The following is a 15,895-nucleotide window of genomic DNA, read 5'->3' on the forward strand; positions in this document are numbered from 1 at the left end:
TATTTCGAAGGCGATCCCGGGATGGAAAATGCACAATTCTCGACCATTACACGTGGATACCATAATCCGAAATTGTTACGCTCCCCGATCGATCGGTCGATCGATTCCCTTCTTTATCGACGCGTCGAGCATCGTTTCCCTTATAAACGAGTCCTACTCTCTCTCTCTCTCTCCATTCTTCGAACCGTCCTCGTTCCGTTCATTGATTCGAATGCGGTTTTTCTCCTTCCGATTAACGATTCGTTGTTGCCGCTTTTATCGCCCGTTTCGATCAATCGCGTAATTATATATCGGAATGTTGAATAGGAATTAAAAATGAAGAATGTTTTCGATTGCTTGCTTTCAGATGCAGAGAGCGGTGCTACTGCTCTGTTGGCTGCCGCTCCTCGACCACTGCCACGCCGTGAATCCAGGTAACAAACTTTTTTTTTTTTTGCTTAATACTTTTCTGTTACAACTTTTTTTTTAAACGTTTTTTTAAACGTTCTCGCACTTTGCTCCTTCGTTGTTCGCGATTTTTAATAGAATCGATGGATGAAATCGTTTCGATTTTCGTTAAATTTTCGTATAATATTTTCCGTTCTGTTTTTCCTCGTAATCGATTTAAAACAGACACCCCGTGTGTGCACGCGTATCGATATTTATAATACGAACGGCGGACACGTCGATTCGATTAAATTGCAATTTGTTGAAATATTACTAAATGATATGGAATAATTGTCACAAATTAATTATTAAACGGCAATAACAATCAGGCGCGTTGTTAAATTTATTTATTACGAGTTTTCTAAAACTTCGCCGGAATTAATTTCTCAGAATCTTCTCTTCCTTTTATTCGAATCGTTAAACTCACATATCGAACCGGTTAGAACGCAGTAATATTCGAAGAAAGGATCAAAGTCTATGAAGTCGCGAGTGGACATCGATCTAATATCCAGGCCAGTTTTCCATGAACCGATGAGATCGATCGATGCCCTGTGCCTAATTCACACAAGTAAGACGTATCCAGGCAACATATCCAGGCCGAAAACACTCTTCTACTTTGCCAAGAACCGTAACAACGAGATTTCATAAAAGTTAAATTAATTTTCTTTCTTAATTATTTTCTTCGCTAATTACAGATTTTAAACTATTCTTTTCCAGCGGCTTCCATCGTCCGCTTATTATACGATTCGAGAGTTCCGAATATTTCAATTTCAAAAATACAGTATAAAAAGTAATAACGGCCGAAAGATAAAGCGAAACGTTTCGAAACGAGATCGTTATATGCGTACATTATACTCATATTTCTAGTTATTAAACGGGATAATGATCCCCCGGGGGAGCAATAATAACATAAATTACGTATACCCGTTGCATACCGAAAGTAACTCGTACTTTTACGCGTGAATAATTATCCCGAGCGAAACGTAATCACGATAAACATTCTTTGATTTGTGAAAACGGACGAGACGTGGTAATCCGCGATAACGACACATTCCGCTCGTGTAAATAACGATTAATAACAAGTCGACGGCTGAAATAAAATTGCGTTAATTCGAAGCGTTGAAAAGCTCGTCGAGCCCCGTGTTAATTCGGTGCGTAATATTCGACGGGTAATATAATATTCGTGTCGAGATTAGTGTTCAACGACGAATTTAGAACGTTGATCAAGAATCATCCCTCTTGTTCCATCCATTCGAATTCGAGATTGGCATTAGGCAGCTGATTATAGCGCGGTGGAGTGGAATATAATTGGCGGAAACATCAATTTTTCCTTCTCCTCGTGAAATCGCAAATGTATGGGCGCGTTCCATTTCGTTTAACGATATTCGAGAGATTATTCGTATTAATCCGGACTCTATCTTAATTAGCCCTCTCCCCCGGGTTATGATCGCAGCCACACGATTTTTATTCTTCCAATCATCGTTCCAAATATTCTTCCTTCTCCCCGCGTTTTCCATTATTCCGATAAGATGTTCTCTCCGAAAAATCGCGGGAAGCTTGGATACACCCTCGACAAATTCGCAATAATGAAGAGAAAAAAAGAAAGAAAAGAAGATCCAACGAAGTTGGCGAAAAAGGAAAGAAAGAGAAATGGAAAAAACTTGCCGCTCGGTCGGAGAGAAAAGTACCAAGTTCCATTAGACGTGCGCGATCCTTTCTTAACACTGAACCTACCGACATTTCATGTATACCTATTCCTACCGTGAGCGGTCAAAAATGCAAAGAAACATTCGTATCTCGATATAGAAAGAGATTTTAGCCAATTGGATTCGCGAAGTAAACGATACAGAAAGTCGTGAATATCGAAAAATGGGTTGTATCTACATTATAAGAAAAAGTCAATAAGTCATATGGCGATAACTTTGTACACAAGAAATTCTGAAGGAAATTTGAAAAACGGTCATTTGACCGCGCCGCGGTAGGTTTAGTGTTAATTTGGCGAATACCATATCGCGCGTAAATCGTGAAAGAGGATCGATCGGACAAATTTGGGAAAAATTGGGAGAAGGAAAAGTTTTAGCAGCGAGAAAAAGGGGCCGAGATACACAGGAGGGGAGGAAGTTTTTAGCAATTTAAAGGATTTCTTGTAATTCGAGAATCCGTCCCGAGAAAGTTTCGCCTCGCCGTGTAACCGCCGCGATAATTCGTCGGCCGCAATATGGCGCGCGCGAAGTTTAGATCTAATCAATTCGGTTGTCGCGCCGAATAATTCCGCGGGAGAAATCTCGATGTAGCCGCGGGCCAAAAGTTCCCCATTACGCTCCTATACCGCCTCCAACTTTAATAATATCCGAAAACTTGGACCACGTTCGCGCGGATCGAGTCGAATGGAAAAATGCTCGATCGGCAACACCTCTCTTTCAGAATGGAAGGATTGGCAACGCCGCGGTTTCCTTCGATTGTTTCACGAGCCCGCCTCGTTACCCTCCGAGTTTCCTTACCCAAAAGTTTGTCGCTCTCGACCGCATTCCGCTCTCTTCGAGGGGATTGATTCCCGAAAGATGAAGCAAGTTTGGAAGTTTTTTTTTTTATAAAAGGGATCACAGGAATACTCGAAAGGATTTGTTTCGTTGTGACGGGCGGGCAAGGTTTGAGATGGATAAAGGAATAATATCGTGCAGCGAAGAAATTGTTAATATTAAGCGATCGTTTCGAGGGTGAATAATCGTGTCAGCCGTTTATAAAGTATGTATCCGCTTTTGACGTGATGCCAGTCACGTGGGAGGGAAGAGAAATTGCTTTATCGATTGGGAAAATTAACGGGCGAGGAGCGCACGAAATTAATAACGGGGAGAGAGAGTTTTTGAAGAAAAAGAAATAATGTTCATCGTTATTTTCCGTGGAAGGAAGGAAGGAAGGAAGGTATCTTTCTATTTATTTCATTGGTTCAATTGAAAGGAAAAGAGGAATTTCGATCTTCGGCTTAGCATCTTGAACTCGGTGAAGCGCTCTTAAATAAAGAAAAGGATCAACTACTGATTCCTCTCCCTGGTTCTATTCCTCTCCGGATAGGCGAGAATTTCCTCGCGGAGAGATCGAGAGAGATTTCGTTGTCTCGAGAAGAAAAATTTTCACATTTCTTCCCCCTCCCCCCCCTCTCGACAAACATTGCAAAGCACACATTCAAGCTGTACACTCGAGATGCTAGATTCTTACAATTGCGCGGAACAAGATGTTCAATTATTCCTATCCGAAGTAGAAGGCAACGCTTTTTCCATCCAACTCCTTACTTCAATAACGGTTACTGCTTAGCAGTTACCGCCTAGAAACTTCTATTCCATTCCTCGAGTGAAATTCGATATTTACGAATACGTTCGTCTCGCTTATTTTCGTTCAGGACAAATACGAAGGTCTTCTTCGAACATGAAAACACTGGAGAATCGCGTTTACACGCCAGTCGACTCGTTCGCCCAAATATGGACGCGTGCGATTCAAGAGGAGACGTTTAGAAATTTCTTCCGTTTCTCATCTCGATAATAACGGCGCGAGAATGTCGATAAAGAAACTCTTCCTCGACTCGAAAGAAGAGGACGAAAGAGAGAGAGAGAGAGAGAGAGAGAGGAAGGTTCCCGTTGGGACGAAGTAATAACGCGAGAGAGATTTCGGGGGACATGGCAGATTTATCGTGGCGACGCATAGTTGTGACGTGACGGGAACGAGAACGAGGCCCAGCGACATCTGGTGCCCGCCCTCTCTCGTATTTGACGCGTGTCGCGTTGCGTAGTCGCGACAGACCTCCGTGGAAAATCCCTTACGGACGAGCATCGCGAGATTGCTTTGCACGCAGCTTCGAGCTATGACGAGGCTGTGAAGAGGAGAGGAATGGGACAGTGGACGGGGAAGAGACGAAGTCGTTGGGATTTTGATCTTCTCAGAGGAGAGAAAATAACGTTTTCTGATATAGCGATTCTCTTCTCCCAAAGTAACCGATTAAAAAGTTACCGAGAAGTAATTAACTCGTTAAAATTCAATCGATCGAACGTACGAGTTATTCGACGTTTGGAAACGAGTCGAATATAACGTTATCTTGAACTTTGGCTATTAAATTTTGCAAAGCGATCCCGTAAAAGTAACGTTCTTATCGTCGGAGATGGGAACGAGTCGATCGTTTAATTGGGACGCGAATAAGAAACGAAAAGAAATAAGGAGAGAAAGAGAGACTACGTTGAACGTCGAAAGATCGTTTATCAGGCTCTAGAAATGTTGCGTAGCTCGGTCGGTAATCTACCGCGCGACAAACGTTATTTTCATTCTGCTCGCGCCGCTTCTTCTCTCCGGCTCTTGGTTGGAGATCCATCGTTGAAGGAATCGCGAATGGTTTCACGAGTGGTGCAACTAGGTCGCAGGATGATTTTCGTCCCGAAAAATAGTTTTCCACCAAAGTCGGACATTCGGCGAGGATAAAATCGATAAAACGTTCGCGCCACGCTCGAGTAAACTCTGTATTCCTGATGAACAGCCATTGGCGTTCGCGGTGAAACAAGTCGAAATGCGAAAAATCCGTGCATCGAGATGAAAGAAAGAGAGAGAGAGAGAGAGAAAGAATTTCGCGCGTTTCGGTCGATTCGTAACGAGTATTCGGCGTGGTGCGAATTCAATTCCAGGGATCACCGTCCCGCTCGAGATTGACCGAACATCGTTCGAAATAAGTTGGTGGAAAAATATAATTGATAACGACTCGCTTCGACCCTTTTTTTTTTTTTTTATTCGTCGCTCGATATTATTCGTATCACCGTGTATTTCTTCGTGCGAACGTAGACGCGAATGTAGATTTCGTTGAAAGAAAAAGAAGAGAAAAGAAGAAGGTAAAAAAGAAATTCGATCGCGACACGAGTAATATTATCGCCGTTCCATCGTTTCGCATCTCGTTCGACACTCGTCCCTACACCAGATGACCCAGTTTACTTGCGCGAAGATGCGCAGTATCGAAATATCGGCCGCTAATATCTATCATTTATCTAGATTTTGACGTGTAACGTTGAATACGATCCTGTCTACACGGAGCGTCGCGGAACTTTAATTACTTTGGCGGAAGCTAGACACGGAATTAGACTTTAAACTATACTATAGCGAAATTAAATTTAATGCGATGCGTGTCACCCGTATTATACGCGTTACATATTTCACGCGTGAATTCATCGTGACGCGATTGTTGATTGTTGGATTAATTTTTTTTATTTTCTGCGAGAAGAGAAGCGCAATAAAATATCACGTCGAACGACAAAGCGTCGTTCGCGCAAAAGATGTGGGACGCTTGATAAAATTGTTGTTATCTGTCACGAAGTGGCTCGCAAAAGATGTGGGACGTTCGATCGTATTATCCGATGATATAAACTATTTTGCGAAAGATGTGGGACGTTTGATAAGAGGTGGAGCAATTATATGAAAAAAAAGAGAGAGAGAGATTCATCGCATATTTGTAAGAAACTGAGGCGGCACTTTAACTCGTGATCTCGAATCACGATACTCGGAGTGTAATATATGCTTACGTGTACGTTTTCCTCGAGCTCTATCCGGTTGCTGCAGTTTCATAAATAACATATTTGTAGCCATGTCAGAAAGGTCGAAGGTCTGAATCTTTGGGGATAAAGAAGTAGCGGATGGAGAGTGAGATGGAAAAAAGAGTAATTTATTTTCATCTTTTGAATCGAGGTTAATTTTCGCGGGTAAGATTTCAAGGGCTTGGAGATTCGCAATTAAATCGAAACGGGCCGAAAACTTTGGGTCAAAAGCAATTTCATCCCGATAAGTGAACCCTTAAATAATAACACACAACTCCATACCCCGCGTTTTCCACTTCGCTAAGTTGCTGAAAGAAACTTCGGTTTCTTCCTCGTGCTCGTTAATTTCGCGCGAAGTTCTTCGCTTGGCAGTTGTGAGAAGTGAAAAAAAAAAAAAAAAGAAGGAGAAGAAGAAGCGGAAAAGAAGGAGAAGAAAAAAAAAAAAGAAAGAAAAGTAAGAAAAAGAAGAGGAAGAACCGTAGAACGATCTCTCGAAAAATCTAACGCGTTTTCAACTTTGCCACCTACCATTCTTTATCGATCGTAACATCTATCCTCGATTACGAGCATCGAATTCGTTGGTGAAAAACATTGCTCGGTCGGTATATACTTACCGATTCGCTATTTCACTTCTCGAGATATACGCGAAACAACGATCATTCGCGAAACTTTCTCCCCCCAAGAGGGACAGGGAGAGGGAAAATCGAAAGGCACTCGTGAGATTTGGTCGGGTTGGATGGGCAAAGCGAGAGAGAATTGCCATCGCGGCCTTCGAGAGAATCGAGGTTTGCCCCCCTCTCCCCCACGCTCGTCGAGTATACGCGAGTTTCGAAACGCAGTGGCTCGTCATTAACGAAAGAGGTCGGTCGAGATGCGAGGCGGAATAGCGCGATCGGTGGTGGGGGAAGTCTCTCCAACTCGTGCCTCGTTTCGTTGCCCGTTCGATGAAATTAGCCACTCGCATTGCGGTCAAGTTCGTCAATACCGTGCCCTTTGCACGCCCGTCACGGTAGAATTGGACGCGTCATTGGTCAAGGGTGGAATCGCTTCGGGCTGATTATTCGACGCGTATCGTCGCAGTTTACTTGGGCATCGCGTGCCGATATATATGTGTATATATATATATATCGACGGAGCATACGGCGAGGACGTACCGTGGAGCGAAATGACGAACGGCCGTTTCCCTCGAGCAGCTTAATGGCCGCAGTTCTCGACGCGGGCTTCCACGAGAGAGATAACTTCTTGCTCGACCGAGTGGAGAGAATCTGGCACCGTTTCTTCCGAAAAAGGGGCAAGAAATAAGGGCGAATTTCTGGTCTTTGCTCGACGGTCACGTTGTTTCGCGGCAAGATCGATGTCTCTTCCGGTACAATGGTAGCGATGATTCCTAGTTATCGAAATACCTCTTTTGTAAATGATATCGAATTCGAGAATCGTACGTTTCTAGAAAATTACGTCCGTCCGATCGTTGATCTGTACTACTGCGTCTCGATACATCGCGACAATAAACGAGTTTTTTTAAGAAAAGGAAAAATCAGAGATCTTGTACAGCGATACGAAAAGATTGTGGTAAGATAGTCGTGGAAATTAAATTAAGCGGAATGATTGAAAGATCGTTCTCAGCTCGAAGTTCTTGATAAAAACTTTACCACTTTTGCAAATATCGCGAATAATTTAAAGGTAATTCGTAGCGTGCGCTGCGCGTAGTATGCGATACGATGCCTATCGGGCCATTCATCGTGATGTTTAATCGATACGAAACGAATTTTCGTTGAGCGTGTTTGGTGTTCGCGGGCGAAAAATTTCGTGCAATTTTCCAACGTGGATAATTCCTATTGTCACCGGGAACAAAATGCCTCATCCGTTCTGTTACCGAAACAGTTGGTGGAACATTAATTGCGAATAGTTATGCGTGAAACGAAATAAAAGGAGGCGGGACGTATTTCGAGAACGTTTGTAAAATAATATATTTCCGTTTATTCTCTCGTTAAAGGTTTCATCGTTGTCGCTCGTTTAATTAACAGATCGTCGACTTTGTCGAAACTCGAACGCTCGCCAAGGAATGAAATTCTCTCGCCCCTTTTTCATTTTTTTAATTTGCCTCGCCAATACACAGAAATCGCTCGTCTCGCGAACGAAACGCGTCGCTCGGTGGGGATCGATCGATTCGAAAACAAGATGATCGCGAGCAATGTCGATTCGTTAAATTATTTTCTATATTATTTTCGTTTGCGTATAAAACGTGAATAAGTACATTGTGTAATTCACGTTGCTCCCTTTCCCGTGCTTTGTTCGATCAAAATTATGACTTCTCGCGCGGATACCTGTTGCTTCGAAAATTATCCCGTGTAAAAATATTCAAAGTAATTGGGGGCGAAGCGTTAAAATATCCCTCTCTAAAAATTCAACCACTTTCCCCCTCCCTCTCCTTCCATTTTCACAAACATCGCATAAATCAACTCGATTCGTATAACTTCGTATATTCGCACGCCACGGAAGATTTCACTTCGACCAAAAATACGACTAAATCTGCTACTAATTTAATCATCGGTTATATCGTTACACGGCTATATAGTAACACGCGAGGAGGAAGGAAGCGAAAAACGTAGCGTTTCCAGGCTTTTCGATGGAAATCCTAATCCGTGATGGTAGTGGCTCGGATTCGGCCGAGTGGATAGCCGAAGAGCGCGATATATAACGGAACGGTCGATCCATCATATTGGTCAATCTATCGCGGAATGGTCCCGGTGAGGTCGTTTTATCGTACGACTCATCCAATCCATCGAATCTCTCCGTGAAAGGGGACTGGGCGACTGCCTGCCACCCGGGACGTGGTGAAGTAGCGATCGCGCGCGCTTGTGTGTCGCCATCACCATCGCAACTAACATCGCACAGTCACACCAGGTTTCTATTTATTCGTGCGCGAGATGCAACTTCGTATAATTGATACATGGCTCGGCCGTAACAGCTGACCAAGCGACTTCTCTCCTCGACGCGTGCCAACCGTTGAAAAATATCGTTAGGCCAGCGATAATTCGGCGGTGTGTCATTGGCTGTCGCGCTGCCCCACCAATTTTAAGAACGTCCGCAATGCCCTCTCTCGACATTACTGTCGACTACCTGTTTACGCACGTTCGCTCTCGCCAAACGTATCCGCGCGTGGATAGATTCGCGTTATTTGGATTCATTTTTGAAGTTATTCCGTCGTTTTAGAAACGATCGATGCCAATCGTTTCGCGTCGCAGACAGAAAACGAAAGAATAATGTCCGAGTTTATCGGCTTAAAAAGAAAAAGAAAAAGAAAAAAAAAAATAGTGAAAAAAGAAAAGCGTTTGGGGAATCGGAGAAACGTCTTGGTAAAAGGCCACGAACGGCCTCGATCGTTCCATTTCGTTTGCATTTAAATCGGAATCAAAATATTGCCCGGCCGAAAAATCATTTTTGCCGGCCGGCGGACAATGCTCGGCCGGGGAAATGCAATCAAATCGACGTTCGACGTTAACGAGAAAAAAACGCCCCTTTCAAAGCGCCCACGCGCTATATGCGTACAACGTATAACTCTCCTCCTCTGTTTTGTTTCAATCGAAAAGATTCTCGAAGGGATCGAAGAGTACGAAGAATCACGGATTTTAATAACACGAATCCATTCGCGTTTTCGAAGAGAATACATTCGATGCACTGAATTATATTCGACTAATCATATCTCTCCTCTGTTTCGCATCGATCGAAAAGATTCGATCGAAAGGAACTTGCGAAATCCATTCGCAGAAGACGAGGGGACACGTCGATGGACAGAATTACGTATACGGCCGGTATAGATCGACGGATTTTCACGGTAAACCGTCGGGTATCGGGCGGATAATAGCCGAATCGTACACTTTGCCCATTATGATCTGGCCGGTAGCAGACTAAAGCCGAGTATTTACGTAATGCGGCCGTGTCGCGGTAATGCATGCATTGCACGTCCGTCGACACAGGGTTACGGAGCGTGTTAATTACTGCGTGCTCGTTACGCGTCATAAATTAATATTTCAATTACGATTTCCCTAATCCCTAATACCGCATATTTCGCCTCTCTTTCGAAGCGATATCCGTCGGGTCGAGATGAATTGCGCTCGAAGAAATTGCTTAAATTGAACAAAGCTTGGTGGAGAAGAAATTGGTCGAATTAAAGCGTAAGCGAGAAGAGATAAATTAGAACCCGATCAGAATCAGGTGTTGTGGTATCGTAAAAATTCTTTCACCCGTGATTCTGATGCACGAAACGAATCTATTTTCTTTTCTGGAAATTTGGAGAGTATACACATACGATATGGATATGGATCGTGGAAGATGATAATTTTACGGCGCGGGATCGAGAGGAGCAGGAAGTTCGATAGTCTCCAAAGAAATGCGGTGTTAGTTGGGCGAAGTAACCTGGCTGGGAGCAAAATCCAGGTAAGTTGGAGAGAATGGAGTCACGTTCGGGCAAACCTGATGCGAGCAAAATCGCGGGGGCGCGAGAGATTGAAACTTGGTAAATGAAGCTGATGCAAAATCGGGAATATTCGCCCAGGGTATCCACGCCTCGAACTCGACGCCTTGGTGAAATCGCCGTGGAAAACGAGTTCGTCGACGCTTAATCGAGAATCTGTTGGAAAACTCGCCGAGAGAGACTTGACACCGAATCCACCAACTCGTAAAATCGAGCTCGATTTTCGATCAGAAGACCATCTTTACTGTTTTATTTCGTCGCACTCCAACCAAAGCGACTTTTAAATCATCGAGTAAGAAGGATACGCGTCGAAGGATATTAATGTTCGTGTTTAGGATGGCGGTGTAATTAAATTGGAAAATTTATATTGTCGCCGAATGATGCGAGTCGACTCGATTGGAAATGCGGGAACTCTGAGGGTGGTTAAGAGAATGTCGAATAGAATTTCTACCGAACTTGCGAATTCTACGGAGTTAACTGTTGATTGGGGAGAGGGGAACTTTCGAGCTCGATCTCGCTAGATAGTAACTAACTCTTAAACGAATACAACGCTCAGCGACACCAGAATTCGCCTCTCTCGATCCCTCCTCGCTTCCGTGTTCCATGGAGGATTGAAACGTGAAATGGATCGAGATTTTCGCGTAAGAAAAAAAAAAAATCCGTACGAACGAATTTTTATTCGTAACCCTTACTCTCGAGCACGCTTCTCTCGAGTTAATCGATCCAAGGAACGGAGATCGTAATAATACTTTGTCCCGGCAACAAGGGTCGAAAGAAACGAGAGAAGTTTTCAAATAAACGGTGGAGCGTGGCAAGAACTCGCGAGAGCAGAGATTGAAACAACGAAATGTGCTGTTGCGGGAATGTATTGAGCAGGCCTCGGGGTGAGAATTAGTCCGATAAATTGAACCGAAGAGAGATTTGGTTTGGCTCCACGGAAACTGTAAGATTTGGATTTAAGACTCGGTAATTTTTCCACCTGGCGCGAAACAAACTTTACGATTAATTGTAAAAACGGAGAAGCAAGCATCCGAGAAGTTTTCGTGTCAATTTGATCAATGAAGAGACATGGAATAACCGCAACAAGGGGAAAGAAATTCGCGATGAATCGGTCGGTGATCAATCCAAAAAAGGTGTAATCAAGCAAGCGTGAGGTTTTCGTCAATTTGATAGAAATCGTGACTTATATATAAGCTCGTGGTATATCCATTGTCGTTGGCGGGACGTCAGAGCGTAGTATTTCTTCCGATATTACGTGAAAAGTTTTCCGCTCGAGCATGCCACATGTACAAAATGCAGGAAATATCTGGATGGTCCATAGAGGACGATGTCCATCCGTACAGTCAATATCTGTCTTTAACCTTAGAATGGAACGTGTACTATTGAACCGCATCTCCGGAGTTCGGTCGTCGTAAAAGTATTCTGTCAATATTAAACGCGAACAATTTTGATATAGTTGCTTGAACATACCTTTGTACGTAGATTAAACTCTTTGTGGAGAACGGATATTTCATTTGCTGTCTATCGATGAATCTCTTTCTTTTTTTCTTTTTAATATTTTATATTAAGTCGTGCCACGTGAAATTGCCGTTTTTTTGTTGGTCGGAGGAGAAACGATATGTTTTCGAAACTGTAATCTTTATTCGATCAAAATACGAGTCATCGGCTTTGATGTATATATATATATATAACCTTTCCGTCGAACAGTTCTCTCATCGATAAAATTTTCTTCGAAAGCCAACCTAATATTTCGATACTCGTATATAGGAATGATATTCTAAATTTGTTCAAAAAGAAAACAATTGAACTAATATATAGATTGAGTATATAGAGTTTACGAGCCGCACTCGATTGTCATTTTATATTCTAAAAACTTCGTGTGGTAGAACATCGTTTACATCGTTGCCGGATCAAAAAATTACTTTCGTAGGAATAATATTCTAAATTTGTTGTAAAAAAGAAAAAAAAAACTAATACAAAAAAGAAGTTATTACGCGAAAAAGATATAAGAGGACAACGTGAAAATATACCAAGCAAAGTATATAGGTTAAGTGGAGTTTACGAGTCCCGGTTGATTGTCATTTCATATTCTAAAATTGGCAACGTGGTGTGGTACAAGCTAATACGTCGTTTACATCGTTGCCGGATCAAAAAATTACTTTCGCACGCGACAAATATTCGCGCCGTCGATCCTGTTTATAAACTTTATTGCCCATATCGCGTGCACATTGTAAATTCGAAAGCGTTGTTCTCCTCTCAGCTGTCGTTTACATTCGACGAAACAGCGGCAAAGTGACGCATTCGAAAATAAACGGATGGAAACGATAAACGGGCGCCGCGTGGTTTTTCGAATCGCGTTCGATCTTCGCGAAATCTTTGTTTTTTTTGTTTGCTTTTCTTTTTTTCTTTCTTTCTTTATTTAAACGCACGCTCCGCACGCGTTTTGCAATTCGAATAACCTTAATATTTGCATCGCGGGGGACGGAGAGTTATGTTAAAAAAAAAAAAAAAAAAAAGAATCGGCCGGAAAAAAATGGTGAAATACGAGGGGCCGAAACCCGAGTATGTAACTTTCGCTGAATCGCGACGTAGTTTTCAACCGATCGCGCGAAACGGAAGCATCGCGGCTACAGTGTAATTTCGGATTCATGAATAAATATCTTCCCAATGGCGCTGCTCTGTATGTTTGTGGTTAGAGGAGCGGGGGGAAAGAGAGCGAGGGAGGGAATAAAAAAAAAGGGACCCGCGTTCGAAAATAACGAAGAAAAATACATTCCGCCAGTTGAGCGTCAAATCCCCGCCAATGGAAGATAAAACAATAGCATCGAGCGATATAAATTTTTGCTAATCTGTTCACGAATAGTTTGGCCACCTGCTCCTAGATTGATGCTCCCTGCACGCCACAGAAATCTATCAAACGAACGCCCCCCATTCTGACGTGGAATGAAACTCGATCGTCGTCATCCACCTCGCCAAATTCCTCTCTTTATGTTTTTTTTTTTTTCTCTCTCTCTCTCTCTCTCCTCACTCGAACAGAAAATAACAGGCGGATAACACGATCAAGGAGGATCGTAATTCACGAAAAGAAAGTTTTCCTTTTCTTTCTTTTTTTTTTTTTTTTACCTATTACATTCTCTCTCTCTTTTACAATCTTTTTAAAACTTTTATCGCGGGCCACGCTCGCCAAACTACACGCGCGATTGCGAACATTTTTTGCGGAAAGAATTGAACCCGTCCCGGGGCCAATATCGATAAATTTTGCGGGCGATTTTTATGCACAGTTTTCGGACTCTTTATCGGATCCTCTGGGATCCTATTGTTCGTTTCCTTTTCCTCCGCGATTTATGACCGCGTTACAAAATAGTCGAAATATCCGGCCCTCGGTCGAATATTAAAACGCACTTACACCGCGCAAGAGAACATACCTTTCTCTTTGACTAGCGAAACGAGTCGTAAATATCGTTCTCGCTTACGAAAATCGATCGAATTATCCGAAGGCGAAACTCGGTTCCTTGCTTCCAATGATTCGAGCTCGAGGTGGACAAATGAGCGAAACAAGCACCATTGGTAATTCACCGATCGCTAAATAGGGACTTGATTAAAGATAAATTGTCCCCCGAGGGGGGACGACTATCCTCGCTTCGACGAAAAAAAAAGAGAAAGAAACGTCATTGTGCTGTGAAAGAGAGAGAGATAGAGAGAGGATACGTTGAATTTTCCATGCGATTCGAGTGAAAGGTTGGATAATCGGGTTGAGCAGATGTAGAGGGAGGAGGGGAGAGAAGGGGAATGGTGGAAGGAGGTGGCGCGTGGCGACAAGGTGGAACGGGGCAAGGGGAGGGAGTGAGGGGAAGTATTATTCTCAATTTATCTCGCGCCCACTTAGCCTCGTCTATTTCGTGGCATCGGTTCTCAAAGGAATAGTCGTGGCGGCCGGCCTCGATCGATATCTCGGGGAGAACGTGCTTTTTGCCTGGTCCCAGCCTTCCCCCCTCCCCCTCTCTTATAACGCTCTCTTGAAATTTCCAACCTTCGTCCAGCCGAATGAAATAGATTTTTCCTTTTTCTCGTTTTACGATGACGATACGATTATTAAAATGATAATTAACAGTCGTGATCGATATTGGACGGTTGATCGAATTGGAATATTTCCGTCCCGGTGGATCGAACAACAATATTATAATGTCGATGGGAAATAATTTGCAAACAATTATGCGATAATTTTTTATTCGAATATTCGATACAATATCTATATATACGTACGTGTACAGATTTTGCTAATTACCAAGCCAACTCAATTAACATTTTGCACTCGCATCCGATATGTATGGTCATTGATTAACAAAAATATGCCCTCCCATGTCGGAGGGAATAATCATTTTGGGCGCGTATATTTCGATACGCGCTGGGAACAATAATTATTTCCATACCGTCTCTCTACTTCAGTTTGTCAGCAGGTACTCGCCGTTAATCGATCAATTATTGAGTCAATAACAATGTAAGTAGTATTTAACAACGAATTAATCCCCCTCTCCCTCCCTCCGTAACCGGCCCCGGCAAATAATAGAGGATCCGAGTCCGAGTCAACAGCGAAACTGCATCCACGGTAATTGCATGATACGGATCAGGTGCTTCGGCTCGGCTGGACGGGACGCGAGTATTGGTGAATTTTCGGAGGGGGAGGGGCTCGATTTCATTCCCCGATACCTGTATCCAGCCGAGTAATATCGCAACGTGTACCTCGACGTTTGTCGGGTGTCGGCCGATGACAATTTCCAAGATTGGACCCTTCCCTCTCCACCGATTTTTTCAATCAAAAACGGGATCCTTCCTTCGATTCGAATCACCTTCGAAACGCTTCTAAAACGCGCTGGTTGCTTGGATTTTGGATTTGGGCCGGGAAACGCGATAATTTTTAATTTTGGATGGAAGAAGAAGATTTCGTATTTTAGAGGTATTTCGTCGTCGTGTATATAAGCAAGACAAAGGAATTCGAACGAATTCTCCTCCTTTCATCCCCGGGAAGCCTCTTTTAACGGAAGCCCCTTTCTGTGTCCACGAGGTAATCGCGTGATCTAAGAGCGGTTGGAGCGCGTCTCCGGGTTGGCTGCATCTCGAGCCAGCCGAGATATAGATAAGCCGCTCCATCGCGCCAACTTTTTTCTCGCTCTTTCTACCTATACTCGTGCATAGGTAAGGGATCACGGTGTTTCCACCGTGATTTCACGAGCTTCGTGGGATAACTCGACAGCTTGCTTGCGGCGTGTGACAATCGCGAAAAGTCAACGTGCAACCCGCGCTAAGTGATTTTTAGTGTTTCCACGCGGTGGCGTTTCGAGGCGTTTCTCTATGCTGTGGCACAACCGTATACCGAGTCTATCGGCGGACGAGATCTGTCATCGAATCAGCCGCGAGGCTTCTCGAACTCCTGCGA

General features: G+C 43.3%; 1 protein-coding gene across 2 annotated transcripts in view; it reads left to right on the forward strand.

Moving 5' to 3' along the window:
• Sol1 (CUB domain-containing protein Sol1) overlaps window positions 1-15,895 on the forward strand; it is a 314,064-nt gene that overhangs the window by 42,407 nt on the left and 255,762 nt on the right. For both annotated transcript variants that reach the window (XR_015290526.1, XM_086902370.1), the window contains exon 2: window positions 347-413. Coding sequence is in view for 1 of the 2 variants with exons in the window: in XM_086902370.1 (XP_086758496.1) it covers window positions 347-413 (67 nt within the window). In the remaining variant the exon portion in view is untranslated. The remainder of the gene's footprint in view (window positions 1-346; window positions 414-15,895) is intronic.

Source organism: Apis florea, unplaced genomic scaffold (genome assembly GCF_048593485.1).
Source record: "Apis florea isolate Af1SG1 unplaced genomic scaffold, ASM4859348v1 contig_2272_pilon, whole genome shotgun sequence".
NCBI classification, from domain to species: Eukaryota; Metazoa; Arthropoda; class Insecta; order Hymenoptera; family Apidae; genus Apis; species Apis florea.